The sequence below is a fragment of the Gigantopelta aegis genome, chromosome 1 (assembly GCF_016097555.1).
Source record: "Gigantopelta aegis isolate Gae_Host chromosome 1, Gae_host_genome, whole genome shotgun sequence".
NCBI lineage: Eukaryota > Metazoa > Mollusca > Gastropoda > Neomphalida > Peltospiridae > Gigantopelta > Gigantopelta aegis.
In genome coordinates this window covers 13,781,560-13,799,486 of record NC_054699.1, presented here as the reverse complement: position 1 = coordinate 13,799,486, position 17,927 = coordinate 13,781,560, and the positions used below count along the sequence as shown (strand labels likewise).

Here is a 17,927-nt window from a genome sequence, read left to right as displayed (position 1 = left end):
TGTGTTTTTACGTTTTACTAGTAAACGGTATTGTTGGATTTAAACGTGTTTTATTACTTACAAAAACAAAACCGTTGGATCAGGCACATGTTTTTGCAACTTAGTAGGCCTTATCCATAACGCATAGATAATAGCTATAATAAGACATTTTTGCAATTTAACATAATCAACAAAAAAATGGATATTTTTAAACGAAAAAGCAGGGTGCGATCTTGTTGCTTTAAAGCAGTTGACAAAATCAGTCTTTAGTGCAAACACACGCATTCATCCACAGTTCTATTTGTGTTGTGTGTTGTTAATATATCTTAAAGTCACAAATCCTAGTTTTAATCCTTGAAATTGGACACTACATTTGTTTAATCTCCAAAATTGTAACACAGTTGCATAAAGCTGTGCAATAGAGCGAAATGAGACTTTGTTTTTGTTTCAATGAACAAATATCCATTAAAAAATCATCTCCATAACCGTTATTTCTCAGAGGTACGTACAGATTTAAAAAATCAGAAGAAAACAATTGTCGTATTAGAAACACCAGGATGGCCAGAAATGTTCCAATTGTACGAAAATGGATAATCGAAACAATACAGTCTAATAAGTGTCTGCTTTCAACCATCAACAATGTCTCGAACAGTGAAAAATACGTGGTAGTCTTTAACGAGGGCGGGACGTAGCCCACTGGAAAAACTCTCTCTTGATGAGCGGTCGGTCTAGGCTCGGTACCCTAGTTCTCGCTTTAGCCAGTGCACCACGACTGATATATCAAAGACCGTGGTATGTGCTATCATTTCTGTGGGATAGTGCATTTAAAAGATCCCTTGCTACTAATAAAAAAATGTAGCTGGTTTCATCTCTATGATTGTGTCAAACTGACAATATATTTGACATCTAATAGCCGATGATTAATAAATCAATGTGCTCTAGTGGTGTCGTTAAACAAAAACAAGCTTATTGTAGTGCTTAAAGTCGCAGATACTAGTATCAACCTGTAAAAATGGGCACTAAGTTTAGTTAATCTACAAATCTATAACACATTTGGATAAAGTTACAACCGAGTGAAACAAGATTATGTGACGTTGAAACAAGGTAATATCTGCGACTACATAACAGTTACTTCTCAGACACACGCACGCTTTTAAAAATATAAACAATGCATTTTGTGGTATTAGAAACACCAGGATAACCAGAAACACTTCGGCTGTACGGAAAGGGATAATCTAAACAAGAAAGCATAAGTCATGTTTGGTTTCAGATATCATAAACAGCTCTAATAGTGAACAATATGCATGTAGTGTTTAAAAAGCTAGGTCTGTCGCTTTAAAACTAAGGTTTGTCACATTAAATAACGAGGTGGCAATACCAAGGCTCAAAACATCTTGTTTATTGAGAGCACACGTGACATATGTTTTCTCTGAACGAGTTCTGTTGTTTCTGTCTGTACTTTGTTCGAGACGAACACGTGTTTGGAACCCAGTTGTCTGATGGAGAAATCGTCTTGGCTAATCGCTGAAAGGAAACGAGAACAAAACGTATTACTAGTCATGCACACATCTACGTAGCCAAACCTTTAGTGGAGAAGCGTGTGTTACCTTTCATTACTTCTATAACTTACCCATGATATCCGAGTCATACATTCATGTAATAATGCTGTGTATTTACCCGTGTAATATTAAAAATCGTATGCAAATGTAAAGGGGAGGACAAGTCAAATATGAGCCTTATGTGTTCGAAAGATGCATACCCGGACCACCAACACATACTGCTACTTTCAGAAATGAAAAACGCATAATGTTTGAACGTGATTATTCCTGCTAACTGGGGGTAACAATTTTGTTTCTTTTTCGTAGCGACCGATACTCTAGCTTGGAAGGAAGTGACATCAGCTCCTACCAACTAATGTGCATGTATACATACACAATGTAAAGAAACGCAGTAATTTACAAAACGCTTTGATAAATCTAACTAGAAAAACAACATAAACGACTTGGTAATATAATAAACTATTTAACTAAATATATTTCAATTTGCATTAACAGAACGAAATGAGGATACACTATTTTACTCTCTAAAACAATCCAAAGAAAAATGCATACTATTAGGCCTACTGGTAGCCCAGGCCCGTAGCCAGAATTTCGAGTGGGAAGGTTCGACAAGGTATTTGCTGGAGAATGTTCCCTGGAAATTTTGAAATATCTGAAAGCCTAAAACTCTTTTTGCTGGCATCTAGAACTTAAGAAATTATATTTTAAAACCACGATTTTTGACTATTTTGTAGATTGCATTTTTGTTATTAAGGCTTTTTGTTTTTGCTTTCCTTTTATGTCTGAATATAATGAAATTCTACGACACAACAGGAGTTCGTGGTATTGACCCGAGGTATATTTTAAATATTTTCGGCAATTGCTTATTATAAGCTTAGTAACAGAAAAGGTACGTGCACCCCAGAACTATGATCAGTTCCTTTAATAATGAACATATCTGTAAAAAACGAAACACATTACGTTTTTAAAAATGTATCATCACGAATCACCGCCAACATATGCAGCCCTTGTTAACAGTACAGGTGTAGTCCTCAAACGTTTTCAGCAAAAGGTATTGCATCTCATTTTGTTTGTGTCACTGATGTGTCATATCATCAAAGTGGAATATACATGTTGGCCATAACACATTTTGAAATACGTGGAATTAGTCCGGCATGATAAAGCAACTTCTACGCAAAATTTACAGAAGAATATTGCTTGATGCATATGGAAGCCAGTGTCGATTTGAATCTCTATATAAAGATAAGGGGTTTTCGGCAGAAGCTACCTTTCAATCAACTACGTGAAATCAACCAATTAGCACCATTTTCAATTTTGATGTGTCAAGATTACATTACAAAATTACACTCTATTTTCTAATTGGCTTTAATCGTACGGGACATTTGCAAACTCAAGAGCACCAAAACCAACCCTCGCCAGCTACCGACCCTGATCGGGCTGCTTGTGCTCCTTTGCACACGCCAACGCGGGCGACCTCCCCTCCCACCCACCCCAAACCTTTTCCTGTTCTGGACGGTGGAGCCGGCGATAGTCGACACCTGCGCCCATGATAGGCGTGTGCTACAACAGCCAGTTTGTTCTAAATGTGCACGTTAAAACCTATAATCTGACCTGACCTGACCTAACAGGATTACTTTCTGGACATTGTAAACCTCATATTTATTTTGTTCATAAATCAATTGAAGGTGAACTGCTGTCATTTCCATGTAATTATCGAATACTACGATGTCATCAATATAGCAGAAGGTATAATTAAACAGTTTTGCTACATGTAGGATCGTGTTTTTTTTTTTTTTTGTCAGATTAGTTAGACATTCTGAATCATGCACACTGCAGCGTTGGCAAGGAGAGTGCTAAACGACGAAGACAAGCAAATATTGTTTCATGGGAGAGTTGCAAAAGTTCAATCAAGTATTTGTGAAAATATTAAAAAAAAGAAAAAAAAAAGAGGAAAAAGTGGACCTCAGGTTTTGGGGGAGAGTTCGGACGAACCCCCCGACCTCCTCCTAAATACGGGCCTGTAGCCTATGTTACAGCAAAAACGACTATGCACAATACCCATGTCATTTTTGTCTTTTCTTTGGGATTACATAATTGGTCAATTCTGTAATTTTACATGGGAAAGTCTACTTACTCAATACTTTTACATAATTATTTACAGTAATAAACAATGCCATTGTCCCCTCTTTTCTATATGTTTTTTTATAGGGATACGAGTTCGTATAGTGCCAATTTTTTCTGAAAGTCCCCTCGTAAAATATTTCCAGGATTATCCTCTGGAACATATGAAAACGTAACTAAAAGCGATCAACCGTCTTACCGCCCTCATTGGCCCCTCGGCTTTAGCAAATTCCCAGATGAAGAACAAGGGAATCGGCGTGATCGGGATCGCAGCGTAGATCCAACCAATGACCGCACTGTAGTTCGGGTACTCGTATTTCCCGTATGTTGGAAGTGTGTACTGCGCAAGCGTAAACACCACAGTAACCTGCAAGAAGATAACCTTTTGTCATCTTGGATAAATATACTCTCCCATCCACTCCAAAACAAAAACTATCACTCTGCTGGTAACTCAACCATAAGAATTCAGAAAATGTCACGGCAAAAATAAATTGTTTAAATGTCATGGATAAAAATTGTATCAACACTATGTTCGACAGCAGTTTCGCAGTTAATTAAGACAAAACCCCCAAAACAGATAAACAATGACAGGTCCCCGGAAAAATAAATTATGCAGAAAAATTGAAACTGCCGTTGCCGTAGTTAACACACACAAGTCGACTGAAACTGTCTTTAATATTTAACTAATGCAACATTTAAACATAAAGACACTACAATATGGGAAGACCAGTTATTGTAGATATAAGCAGTTTATGTTTCGGACTAATGTTACTGCAATATTAAGTATACTTTGGTGTGTTAACTCGTGAATCTAAATGTGTCACGTAATGTGCAATCAACGTACCAACAATACCAGTGGAGTGACGTAAGTTAGAAAGATTTTGAAAACGACGGGAACATTCCTTCCTATCATGAGTTCCAGATCTTCATCTAGACACTTGAATCCTGAAAGAGAAAAACACAGTAGATCACCAGAATATCTGGCGCATCTGAACTTATTTCTAGAATGTAGTAAAATTACACTGGATGCTTCATATTTCCACCAACTGTGAACGGAATAATATCTATATTTGTTTAACAGCAACTCAGTATATTTTAAAAGGACTAGTGCATGTCCAACATATTGTAAATTTGAGACTTGAGAGAGAGAGAGAGAGAGAGAGAGAGAGAGAGAGAGAGAGAGAGAGAGAGAGAGAGAGAGAGAGAGAGAGAGAGAGAGAGAAAGAGAGAGAGGGAGAGAGCGAGAGACAGACAGACAACAAAGTTTTACACTTGCCTGTTAAGAATACCAGAAGTAATACGACAATGCACTCAATGCAAAACTAACCACTGGAGACAAATACTTGTTTCGGTTAGGGTAAATGAATGAACGAGTCAATGAATGAATGAATGAATGAATGTTTAACGACACCCCAGCGATATCGGCTATTGGGTGTCAAACTAAGGTAAATGCAAAAATAATGGGATGATGAACATCAAGTTACAAATTTAACGTTTGAATAAAAAACACAGTGTAAAGAACTGTGCAAAATTTTCAAATATCTCAGATAGATACAATTAAAATTTAGAATAAAAGTCAGTATCACGTAAATATTGTAATACACGTTTGTTGCGGTTGGAGAGACACGGAGTGTGATGTGAAGGTGGACAGCGAAAGACGTTGAACTATTGAAAGTGAATTTTAATGTCTCACCATATATCCAGGTCACGATCATGCATTCCATGATTCCTATGGCGAGCACGAGAGCCGCTACGTACCAGTCAGCCAGTTGGAATATGTAGATTCCACCCTGGATATAATAAATGCATAAGACGACAAGATGTTCTGTTACTTCAGATTTATGATATGACATGACAAAATAGGTATTTAATCTTAGAACATACCACGCTATTACTGTCGGTTGTTGAGACTAATCTTAATTCTGAGGTGCAAGCTCCAATGTCCAGTGGTAACGACAGTTGTCGATTGTAGTTTGATTGCTAGTTAAACTTTTAATATTGTTTTAAGCAAGTGTTGGTGGGTTTTGTTTTTTACCCCACAGAATCCTTACCATCATGGGATAAAGTGGCAGTGTTTCAACTCTTTCCACTTCTTGCAACCAGAAAACATAATTCCTAATTGCATACTTGATTACACTCTTTAAAATGTATGCATCTAAATATATTCATATAAGCATATCGTATATGTCTGTGTGTGTGTGTGTGTGTGTGTGTGTGTGTGTGTGTGTGTGCGCGCACGCGCGCGCGCGCGTACGACTGGTTGTTTACACGTATGAAATGATATATAATTATATGCATGTAAAACATTTTGCTATTGATGTACATGCTACTGTATGTATATACAGAGGTGATTACCAGAGTGTATTTCGCCATCGTCAATATCATATATTAGGAAAATAAATTGTATTATGCCAGCCTCTAGCGAGTATATTAATGTATGATATTGACGATACTAAAACACACTAGTGTAATAATTTCGTTATCATATAATCTCAAGCTAAATACAGCGTTGTTTTTTGTTTGTTTGTTTGTTTGCTGTTGTTGTTGTTTTTGGGGTTTTTTTGTTTGTTTGTTTGTTGTTGTTTTTTTTGTAAACTGTACACGCAACTTTAATTCTTGTCCGTCATTACTTGATATTCAAATGACGTAAGAATACGTGGTGCGGTATCTTTTTGAATGAAAATGACGTCAAACTCGACTGACCTCGTTTGCGATATCCTTACATCAAAATAAACTAGTGTGTAACGTTTTTTTGTTTCTGAACGCTGCACAGCTTTCAGTGTAAAATTGCTATTGAAATGTTTTTATTTGAATGAATGAATGAATATTTAACGACGCCCCAGCATGTATGTATGTATATATGTATGTATGTATGCATAATTGTAAGTCAGTGAGCTCTGGGTACCTCAACACCGACACTGTGAAGCACACAAACAAAACAAAACAAAAGACCCCAAAAAACCCCAAACAAAACAAAAACCCAACAAACCAACAACCAAACAACCATAAACAATACAAACAAACAAACAAACGTATAGGGTATATCTTGATTGGGGTTAGTTCACACAAGCGAGTCTGTCCTTATTGCCTTGCATACTTACATTAGTGCAGTACGGGAGACCCACAAGGAAGCCGAATGCACAATAAATCCCCGTAATAAATGATTTGTATCGAAGAAATCTCGGAAACACATCCACGATTCCGGTGATCACAACCTCGACATCAACAAACTTAAAATAAAACACCAGATATTCATGAGAAATTCGATGTAGTTTTATAAAAGAACCCACACATACAGACGTGTCAAGTAAGTAACTTGCATCTCAAGCTCTCATTTTCTATTTCACACACTTAGATATGTATTTATTATGTTTTTGTTTTTTTAAATCATGTATTGCCACAAAATACATTGACAATACTAGAATTGGAAACTTCTAATTCATTACCTTACAAAATAAGTGCTGAAACGCTATACCAATAGTACATTTAACTAAGAGATGCATGTCCAAAACACAATATTCTGTACAATAATTTGAGAACAGTATTTGTTACTGTAAAAATACTCACACTATTGTACGATTACGTCATTAGATGCTAAGCTTAATTTTAGTAAATATATACTTGCATAAGAATTATACGAAGGGAAAGAATGAATGAATGAATGAATATTTAACGACACCCCAGCACGAAAAATACATCAGCTATTGGGTGTCAAACTATGGTAATGCAAATAAATAAAGTGATGACCAACATCAACACAAAAATTCAAGACTCAAACAAAAACAGTGTAAAGAACCGTGCCAAAACACAAATATCACAGAATTTTACAGATACTGAATTCTACTCAAAACTTCAATTTTGTGCTGTATTGGCCATTCTCAAAGAGAATGTTATACCCCTGCACCACGGTGAGGTTACAGCACACGCAGGGGACGAAGGGAAAGAGACGGGGGTGTAAGAAAAATACATTTGTAAATAATGAAAATCTTTTCTCTGTATTAATACAAGTTGATTCTTGTTTGATATATTAAAACACATAAACACAGTCTCGTCCTTTTAACACAAAACAACAACTATTTAATCAAATGTATGTAGATCGACAAACGTTGATCAGATTTGGTCAGGTAACAATTAGGAAATGCAAGCACCTTTTCAGTATTGTAATTAAATATTATTTTTAAACGATTGTACATATAATAACATTTATTATACCATGTGCCCTATGGTTATCATGTATTTGAAATATATATGTAACCGTAAAATTAAGATGCCTAATATGAGTTCAGTCCTTTTCAGCAATTCCTATAGGTTTTGCCAACACGTTTCTATTAATGGACAGAACCAAAATAAATGAATATGCGTTTCTGGAAACGATTTACATAATTAACATTTGTTTTCTTGTTCAATATTTATTTTACATAGAAATGTGTTTAGACAGTACTTGGTGTTGTAGTCTATATTGTAATCACTTAAATCCTTGTAAGAAAACTCATTAACCCATTTCTTTTGTGTGATTGGTTTGCAATTGTTTGTTGTTGTTTTTTGTTTGTTTGTTTTTTGTTTGTTTTTGTTGTTTGTTTTTTGTTTTTTATAAAATCTCTGACAACGTTTCTTGTCTTTTAATATAATGTGTGTCGGTGGTCTTTGTATATTACAATTATATTACAATTATATTTATTGAAAACATATTTATTTATAAAGTCCCTTACAACATTTAACATTCCTTGTATTTCTATAAAAGGTACGTCCCGTAGTGTATTGTCTACATAGTCCCTTTTTTATCTTACATTCATTCAGTTGTTTGTCGATTTATAATTACACACGATTTAATATTAAAATAGAATGTTGAGTACTTGGCATGCATTAAACAATCGATGAATCGATATAATGATATTCAGATATTTGGATCAGCTGTGGTTAAAGCAATTATTTTGAAATAACCAGTGAGTGTCGCCCTGTTGTCATATTTTTATGTGGACTATCAAAAGACACCTCCGAGTTACACCTAATGACAGTTTGGGCTCGGAAGCGCAATCAGGCACATCGGATGTGAACGACACACACACACACACACACACACACACACACACACACACACACACACACAAACCGGCCTCGGTGGCGTCATGGTTAGGCCATCAGTCAACAGGCTGGTAGGTACTGGGTTCGGATCCCAGTCGAGGCATGGTATTTTTAATCCAGATACAGACTCCAAACCCTGAGTGAGTGCTCACAAGGCTCAATGGGTAGGTGTAAACCACTTGCACTGACCAGCGATCCATAACTGGTTCAACAAAGGCCATGGTTTGTGCTATCCTGCCTGTGGGAAGCGCAAATAAAAGATCCCTTGCTGCTAATCGGAAAGAGTAGCCCATGAAGTGGCGACAGCGGGTTTCCTCTCAAAATATGTGTGGTCCGTAACCATATGTCTGACGCCATATAACCGTAAATAAAATGTGTTGAGTGCGTCGTTAAATAAAGCATTTCTTTCTTTCACACACACACACACACACACACACACACACACACACACACACATACCAATAGCCGATATATATTTTTGTGCTGGGGTGCCGTTAAACAAACATTCATTCAATTACACACACACATGTATCAATGTAATTAATATAATTAATTAAAGTATAGATACAAATAAGCTAGACAACATATTCTTTCCTCAACCTGAAAACAGTTATGGCTGTATAAACCGGGGTTGAGTGGTGATAGAGGTGGACACTTGAGGAATAAATGAATCGCTGTTTAACGACATCGCAGCACGAAAAATACATTGGCTATTGGGTGTCAAACTATGGTAATGCAAACAAATAAGGTGATGATCAACATGAATATAAAAATTCAAGATTTAACTAAAAACAGTGTAAAGAACTGCAACAATACAAATATCACAGATATTGGCCATTCTCAAACAGAACGTTACACCACTGCACCACGGTGAGGTTACAGCATGCGCAGGGAATGTAACCATGAATACGCTGTCCTGTTACATATACATTGTAAAGACACACATACACACAGAGCGAGAGAGCGAGAGAGAGAGAGAGAGAGAGAGAGAGAGAGAGAGAGAGAGAGAGAGAGAGAGAGAGATGCAGTCTTTCACATATAGACGCACATTCACATATAGAGAGACACACATACAACACACGCGCACACACACACGCACACACACACACACACACGCGCGCGCGCACGCACACACAGAGAGAGAGAGAGAGAGAGAGAGAGAGAGAGAGAGAGAGAGAGAGAGAGATATGCAGTATTTCACATATAGACGCACATACACATATAGAGAGACACACATACAACACACGCATACGCGCGCACACACACACACACACACACACACACACATATATATATATATATATATATATATATATATATATATATATATATATATATATATATATATATATATCCCATTTAGATATAACTGACCAAATTGATTTATTACTACTAGTACATTGTCCGATGGGTTACAACTGATAAAATCAAGTGTATATCCATGGATACGTTGTACCCTTAGGTACAACTAATAGAACTAGTATATAACCCTCAATATAATGCAGTGTTATCTACAACTGACACAAATTGGTGCACACGTATCAATATGCTATTGTGCTAGTTACAATCGATATAAAATCAAGTATGTAATAATGGATATATTGTTAATTTGTATACAAATGATACCAACCTGCATATAATCATCAATTTTTTGTCACATTACCAATATATCATGGTTGTTGGTATTGAAACATAAAACAGCATTTATACGGTCAAGTTACACATAATACATGATTGTTTATCAACTTGCTCGTCAGGTGCATATGGCTGATAACGCATGTCCAATTGTCAATAACTACTGTTCTGTTATATACATTGTTAATCATAACTCATTGTTGATTATCAATATTCTGTCCAGTTACATATAGCTTAAAGGAAAATTCCTGAGTTGTAAGATATTTCTTACTAATAAAATATTTCTACGAATAAACTTACATATTAAATATATTTGCTTGTTTAGAATATCAGTGTCTATATATTCCATGTGTTTCTGGTCGTCTTAATATTTATGAGAAGACAAAATCCAATTATATTTTAGGAAATAAAATGAAATTTAACGTAGGACAAATATTAGAACGATGAGAAACACGTTTAATATACAGCCAGTAATATTTTATGCAGAAAAATATATTTGATAAGTAATTACAATCGTTAAAAAGTCTCTGTTAGTTGATAACATCTTAAACATTGCAGCAAACTCAGGAATGTCCCTTTAAAACACATTGATGATTATTAATATGTGTCCAGTGATTTACAAACGAAAATACATAGATGATTATTAATGTTTCCAGTTTATATATAAATGAAAACACATGGTTGATTGTTATCATACTGTCCGTTACATAAAACATATAACAAATGGGTGATTGTCAATAAACTGTGCGTTGCATAGAACAAATTATAACACCTCGTTGATAACCAACATAATGTCTGTTACCTGACTGTCGAGTCCCACTGTGAGTAACATGACGAAGAACAAGAACGACCACATCTGCGGGATGGGCAGACCAGACAAAGCCTGAGGGTAGGTGACAAATCCCAACCCAGGTCCTAGTGGAAAAGTCAGAGATAGTAATGTAGAACACATCAGCAGAAAAACTGGCGAAATTTTCAATTACAACATGAAGTTTTCTAATATAACAAATATATTAGTCGGAAACAAATGAAAACACCTCTTGGTGATAGGAAATGAAATGTCGTGAGGTTTGTTTGTTTTATATATTGGTTTGTTTTTTTCTTCTTCTTCTTCTTCTTCTTCTTCTTCTTCTTCTTTTGTACAGAACAATTTCCTTTTCACTTTTCTGTTCACCATTCAGTGACACCAGAGAAACATAAATAGAAAATAAAATTGGAAAGAACGTTCAGCAAAATTAAATATAAAACAGAAACCATAGTTGACATAACTATAATGATTTTTTTTTTTTTTTTTTTTAAAGAATGCTTATACGTTCACAGTTAAGCTATTTGTGACATTTCTACGCATATTGGTCCCTTTACTTGGTATTTATTCACATACTTGTGAAAATGTAACATATTGATATACACGTGAAACACGGTGATACGAGTCGGTAAACAAAATCAATCTGTGTATGATATTAAGAACGGTAGACCCTTACGAACACAGATCCCTTATGACAACTTACCAGATGAGACTACCTCCGACACGTGCACCCCTTGGCGATGGGCCATTACCCCAAGGATTGTAAATGTGACGAAGCCGGAAAATATACTGGTGCCTTCACCAATAAACATAACTAACATAGCATCTCTGCAATGAAAGCGTTTACACAATCAGGTCACATACAAAGGTCACAGTGGCATAGCACATTGACGTTGCAAGTTATCCTTATTCACTTACTAATAATTAAGTTTTAAGATAGCTTTGAGATAGTTTTGTGTTAGAATCAGGTCCATTGTATAGTATACAGTAATTAATTGCATGTGGTACAGAGTAACACATAATAAAATTAGTCATTTAAAAATACGTCACTTCCTCTCTTTGTTTGTAGCTTGAGTCAGATAGGCGTGTTTGGAAATTTAACAGAGAATTATCGAATAAATATCATAGTACTTTTCCATAATATGTAATTCAAATGGGTCTCTTCTGATTTATAAGACTTGTTTTAATCCAAGGCAAAATTGTTTATAAACTATATTTCTAGGACTATTTGTACTATTTCTTTACTGAGTGACAGACGTGCCTCGAGAAAAAACAAAAGCACAATCGGCCATGTCCGTGCGGCCACGGATGACATTAAAACGAGGGACGTCAGCTAGGGACCAAGCGCAGTTCCTGTCACGGAGAATGTGATCGGTGAGAATGTACACCGTAGTAGTGACAGGTACCTGCAATAATTTGTTATAGTATTTTACAGAACACCCATTCTGTTTCAATACTCCACACCCCCGTCCTCCCTTCCTCCACTGTCGGTGCCTCCTCGGGTTGTAAATTATGATACCATTCACGTACCAGAGTTTTGATAGTGTAGCGGACCATATTCCGCTAAAGTTAAAGGAGAAAATTTGGAGAGGAGAGTATACGAAAATGTCATTGCTTCTCAAGTCTGCAACGGAGTTTGATAGCACAACATCAAAGGGCGAAATAGTGTTAATCTCGTAATTATCAACTCTCCCAACAAATCCATTCCAAACATTCAAACTTGGACAACGGGTTTTATCGTATACATAAGCATGATGCTTGGAAAATTTCCAAATAAGAACTTTTGAAATATGGCAACCGGTTAGGTTAATTATGATGTACAGTTTCGTCTTAAAAAAGCACGTTATCCAAATTCTTCATGGGGGATAATTGACTGCGCAAAGTGGGCAATCCACGTACTAACGGGAATAACACATGAGACAAGCGCTTTTACTGCTAACACTGGTATCAGCCAGATGACCTCATATAGGATTCGTGCTATGACTATTAATCAAACTGAAAGGTCCACATTAAGTACACGCAACACAACAAACTATTGCTGGGGTTACAACAAGGGCAAATGTATGTTTAATTCCGCTGCATGATTTAGTCATTCATACGACAAGTGTGGGGAAGCCCATCCCAGTTTCCAATGTTTTCGTTAATTCGAAGGCAACAGTCGCCGCTATATCAACAGCGAACCAACTTCTCTGGGATACACGACAATCAAATGCACTGTATTAGAATCATATATACGCAAATATCCCGACGAGCATTCTAAGTTAGATTTGTTAAATGGCTTTAAGTTGTTGTTTTTTATCCATTACTCTAATGGTCCCAGGATATCTACTGAGGTAAAAATCGTGTCAGTGTCAAACAAGCACCCAGAATATTTGCTCAAGAAGAAAAAAAAATACATGCTGGCAGAGTTGCTGGACCTTTCTCCTATAAAATACTTCCAAACTTAAGAATTTCTCCCTCAGAGTTGGCGTCAAAACACAAACAGAACAGATTTCCGGGTAATTCGTCACCGTTCTTATCCAGACAATGTTTGCGTGAATGACTTTATCGACCCAGAAACATGTTCGGTAAAATATATAAAAATTGATGATGCAGTTATACAGGAAAAAATCATATTGGGCTGGTCGATATGCTACTTTTAATCCGGATGGTCTCAATCTTGGCTTTTCCCCTTTAAATGTTAACATAGAGTGGAAGAGAAAACGAGGTATGAAATCGCATGAATTTGACAAATTTATTGAAACACATCTTTATCGCCATCCTTCACCAAAATTGGTATTAATTCATTAGGGTGAAATGACCCGGTAGGTCTGAAATCAATAAAATTAATCCAGGATATTAAGTGTTCACTATTGCGACTGTCGGAATTGTTACCAAAAAAGACCATCATATGGTCTGACGTTTCATCACTATTGTAATGACACGGTGCTCAGTCACCTAAAACGATAGAAAAGACAAGGAAGCGAGACAACGCTGCAATTAGATCTGTTTTATACAGCTCACGTGGTTACTCCGTCCGACACCTGTCAACCCAAGCTCGAAATATCAAATTATTTCGGCAGGATGGGGTACATTTTTCGTATGTGGAAATTCAGTAGTGTTTTTTTAAGGATAGACCCGTTCATATGGCGAGCGTACAGTGGAGGGGAGGGCGTATTATGTTAATAATACTAATTATATTGGGGACTACTACTGAGGAACCATTGAAGTCCACTCCTTTACGATACCATATTGGAGTTGCCCTCTAAGGAAGACCTAGATGGCGGATATATTAATAGGGGTAAGCGGTATGTGGCTTGTGGATCCTCCTCTTTGTGGGGACTAAAGTGGAGGGGCACCCAAGGTACCTAGGGGCCACCTTCATGCCAGAGTAAAAGTTAAAGGCTGTTGGTTGTCTCCCCGGTTCTTTAAAAACAAAAATCCGTTTGCTGCGGCCGAATTGATCCAAACTTTTAAACTTGTTTTTTTGTGTTGTGTTCTAATGATGCTGAAGTCTATATCCAAATTTATGCATTAATAATAATTATCAGTAATACCCGATAATTGTATTTAAATGAAGTTTTGAGATCGTTTTGTGCTAGAATCAGTTCCATTGCATAGTATATATTAACTAATTATATGTGGTACAGCGTAACACATAATAAAATTACTCATTTAAAAATACGTCACTCCCTCTCTTTGTGTGTAGCTTGAGTCAGATAGACGTGTTTGGAAATTTAACACCCACCAACCCACCTTGTTTATTGATAATATTCTACTATGTTTTTGTTTATACACAATGCCATTTTTCTTATGATTTGTATATTGTCGAATTTGTTTTGGAATACATTTTCAGGTGATTAGTGTTGAACCTGAAGGACTTCGTTAACTGTTAAGACAAGAAAAATAACATTACTTGACAGCTTCCGCATGTGTAGACGACCTGTTTTCTATAAGATTTTGTTTATTCGTGGAGGTATTCGTTTTTCACGCAAATGTATGCATTAATAATACTGTAAACTACAAATACAACTACAGTGTTAACAAATCCACGTGTTGTCGCTATCAACGGCTATTAACAACGACCTTTCGACAGCACGCACGTCTATCGCTATACATTTTTGGTTTGTTTGTTTATTCTTATTGCTTTGTGTGGTTTTGTGGTTGTTTTGTGGGTTTTGTTTGTTTGTTTGTTTTTGTTTGTTTGTTTGTTGTTTTTGTATTGTTTGTTGTTGTTTTTTGTTTGTTTGTTTGTTTGTTTTTTTGGTTGGGGGTAGGGTGGTGGTGGCAACATAAACCAGTACAATAACAAATTAACACTCGATTTTAACAATGGTAATACTACATTTGTTTCTTGTTGATAGCGAGTATAGCAAAACGGCTATGACTTTGAACGGCTAGAACATTAATATGGTTAAATGGTTAAATAATAATAAAATAAACCAGAGACTGTAGTTGTGAGTCCACCTAGACACAGTATATTCCACGATATATCCAACAATAAAAGGTATAGCAAAAATCGTATTTTAAATCTAAAACTAACCCTAATGTTTGCATTGAGCAGATGTCCAAGAATACAAGGTACTGCAAACTATTTGTTTTAAATCTAAAATTAGCCCTAATATGTGTATTGAACATATATAAAAGAATACAAGGTACTGCAAAATATATATTTCAAATCTAAAACTAAAACTAGCCCAAACATTTGTATTGAACAGATATTCAGGAATAGAGGGTACTGCACGTTATTTATTTTCAATCTAAAACTATCCCTAATATTTGTATTGAACATATGTCTAATAGAAGGTATAGCAAAATGTTTATCTTAAATGTAAAACAAACTCTAATTTTTGTATTCAACATATGTCCAATAATAGAAGGTATTGCACGGTATTTATTTAAAATGTAAAACCAGCCCTAATTTTTGTATTGAACAGATATCCAAGAATACAAGGTAGTGCATAATGTGTATTTCAATCTAAAACTAGCCTTAATATGTCTATTGAAAATATATCCAATAATACAAAATACCACATAGTGTTTATTTCAAATCCAAATAAAGCCCTAATCCATCAGGCAGTTGTTATTGGGCGTGTTGCAACTGACCATGGTGATAAAAACAGACCTTACCTCAGATAGTTGGTTTTGAATGTTTTGTAACTGGTCATGGCGATAAGAACAGACCTTACCATAGACATATGTTGCTGAATGTGTTGTAACTGGCCATAGCGATAGGAACTGACCTTACCTCAGACAGTTGTTGTTGAATATGTTGTAAATGACAATGGCGATAGGAACAGACCTTACCTCAGACAGTTGTTGTTGAACGTGTTTTAACTGGCCATGCCGATAAGAGCATACCTTACCTCAGAAAGTTGTTGTTGAACGTGTTGTAACTGGCCATGGTGATAAGAACAGACTACCTCAAACAGTTGTTGTTGAACGTGTTGTAACATGATTACAAGAGCATATCTTACTTTAGATAGATGTTGTTAAGCATACCTTACTGTAGATAGATGTTGCTGAATGTGTTGTAACTGGCCATGGTGATAAGAACAGACCTTACCTCAAACAGTTGTTGTTGAACGTGTTGTAACATGATTACAAGAGCATATCTTACTTTAGATAGATGTTGTTAAGCATACCTTACTGTAGATAGATGTTGTTGAATGTGTTGTAACTGGCCATGGTGATAAGAACAGACCTTACCTCAAACAGTTGTTGTTGAACGTGATGTAACATGATTACAAGAGCATATCTTACTTTAGATAGATGTTGTTAAGCATACCTTACTGTAGATAGATGTTGTTGAATGTGTTGTAACTGGCCATGGTGATAAGAACAGACCAAACCTCAAACAGTTGTTGTTGAACGTGTTGTAACATGATTACAAGAGCATATCTTACTTTAGATATATTTTGTTAAGCATACCTTACTGTAGATAGATGTTGTTGAATGTGTTGTAACTGGCCATGGCGATAGGAACAGATCTTACCTCAGACAGTTGTTGTTGAACTGGCCATGGTGATAATGCCTCCCCAAACTGGTCCCAGAGAGTAGAACACCTGTAGGCAAGCCTCAATCCACACCTAGGTGATATATAAAACATCTGTGACATACCGATTATGATGCGCTACTAAGTAAAGGTGCAGACTGAAATAAGAAATATATATAAATAATACTTTTGGTTGAATCTGAATTTATAATATATTGGTTTTGACAACTTTATCAACAGCATACAAGAGCACAGAAATATGTATCTGACGGGCAATGTGATATATTGTATAAGATTGTATTTTAATATGTTTTCTATAAAGAGTAATCCAATAGTTTTGTTATTGTTGAGCGACGACGCTACGAGTAAATAGTGAAACAACTTTAGCTACTTTCCCGAAATAGATGTCTAGTGATAAATCAAATTAAACCTGAACTTCTAGTAGCTTGCTGAAGTCTGGTTTTAAGTAAAATATCAGCCCATCTACCGCGCCTGGAAGAGTCAATCCTCGTATGAGAATAGTTAACAGAAGAAAATAGGGTAGAGTGGCCGTCACATACACAACCTGAAACAAACAGGGCATAATGACCATCAAATGTACAACCTGAAACATATAGGGTAGATTGACTATCACATACACAACCTGAAACATATAGGGCAGAGTGGCCATTACATACACAACCTGAAACATATAGGACATAGTGGCTATCACAGACACAACCTGAAACATACAGGACAAAATGGCCGTTACATACACAACCTGAAACATATA

The 17,927-nt window shown here is 36.0% G+C and overlaps 1 protein-coding gene across 1 annotated transcript; it reads right to left on the bottom strand.

The window, feature by feature from the left end:
- Positions 1-1,362: 1,362 nt before the first annotated feature.
- LOC121389423 (sodium- and chloride-dependent taurine transporter-like) lies at positions 1,363-17,274 on the bottom strand. Its single transcript, XM_041521085.1, has 8 exons — positions 17,156-17,274; positions 11,885-12,009; positions 11,179-11,291; positions 6,761-6,889; positions 5,353-5,449; positions 4,504-4,604; positions 3,859-4,026; positions 1,363-1,503 (listed from the first exon to the last, which is right to left on the bottom strand). Exons 2-8 carry the CDS (start codon positions 12,000-12,002, stop codon positions 1,378-1,380), a joined length of 852 nt encoding a protein of 283 aa, XP_041377019.1. The 5' UTR covers positions 12,003-12,009; positions 17,156-17,274; the 3' UTR covers positions 1,363-1,377.
- Between the last annotated feature and the right edge of the window lie 653 nt (positions 17,275-17,927).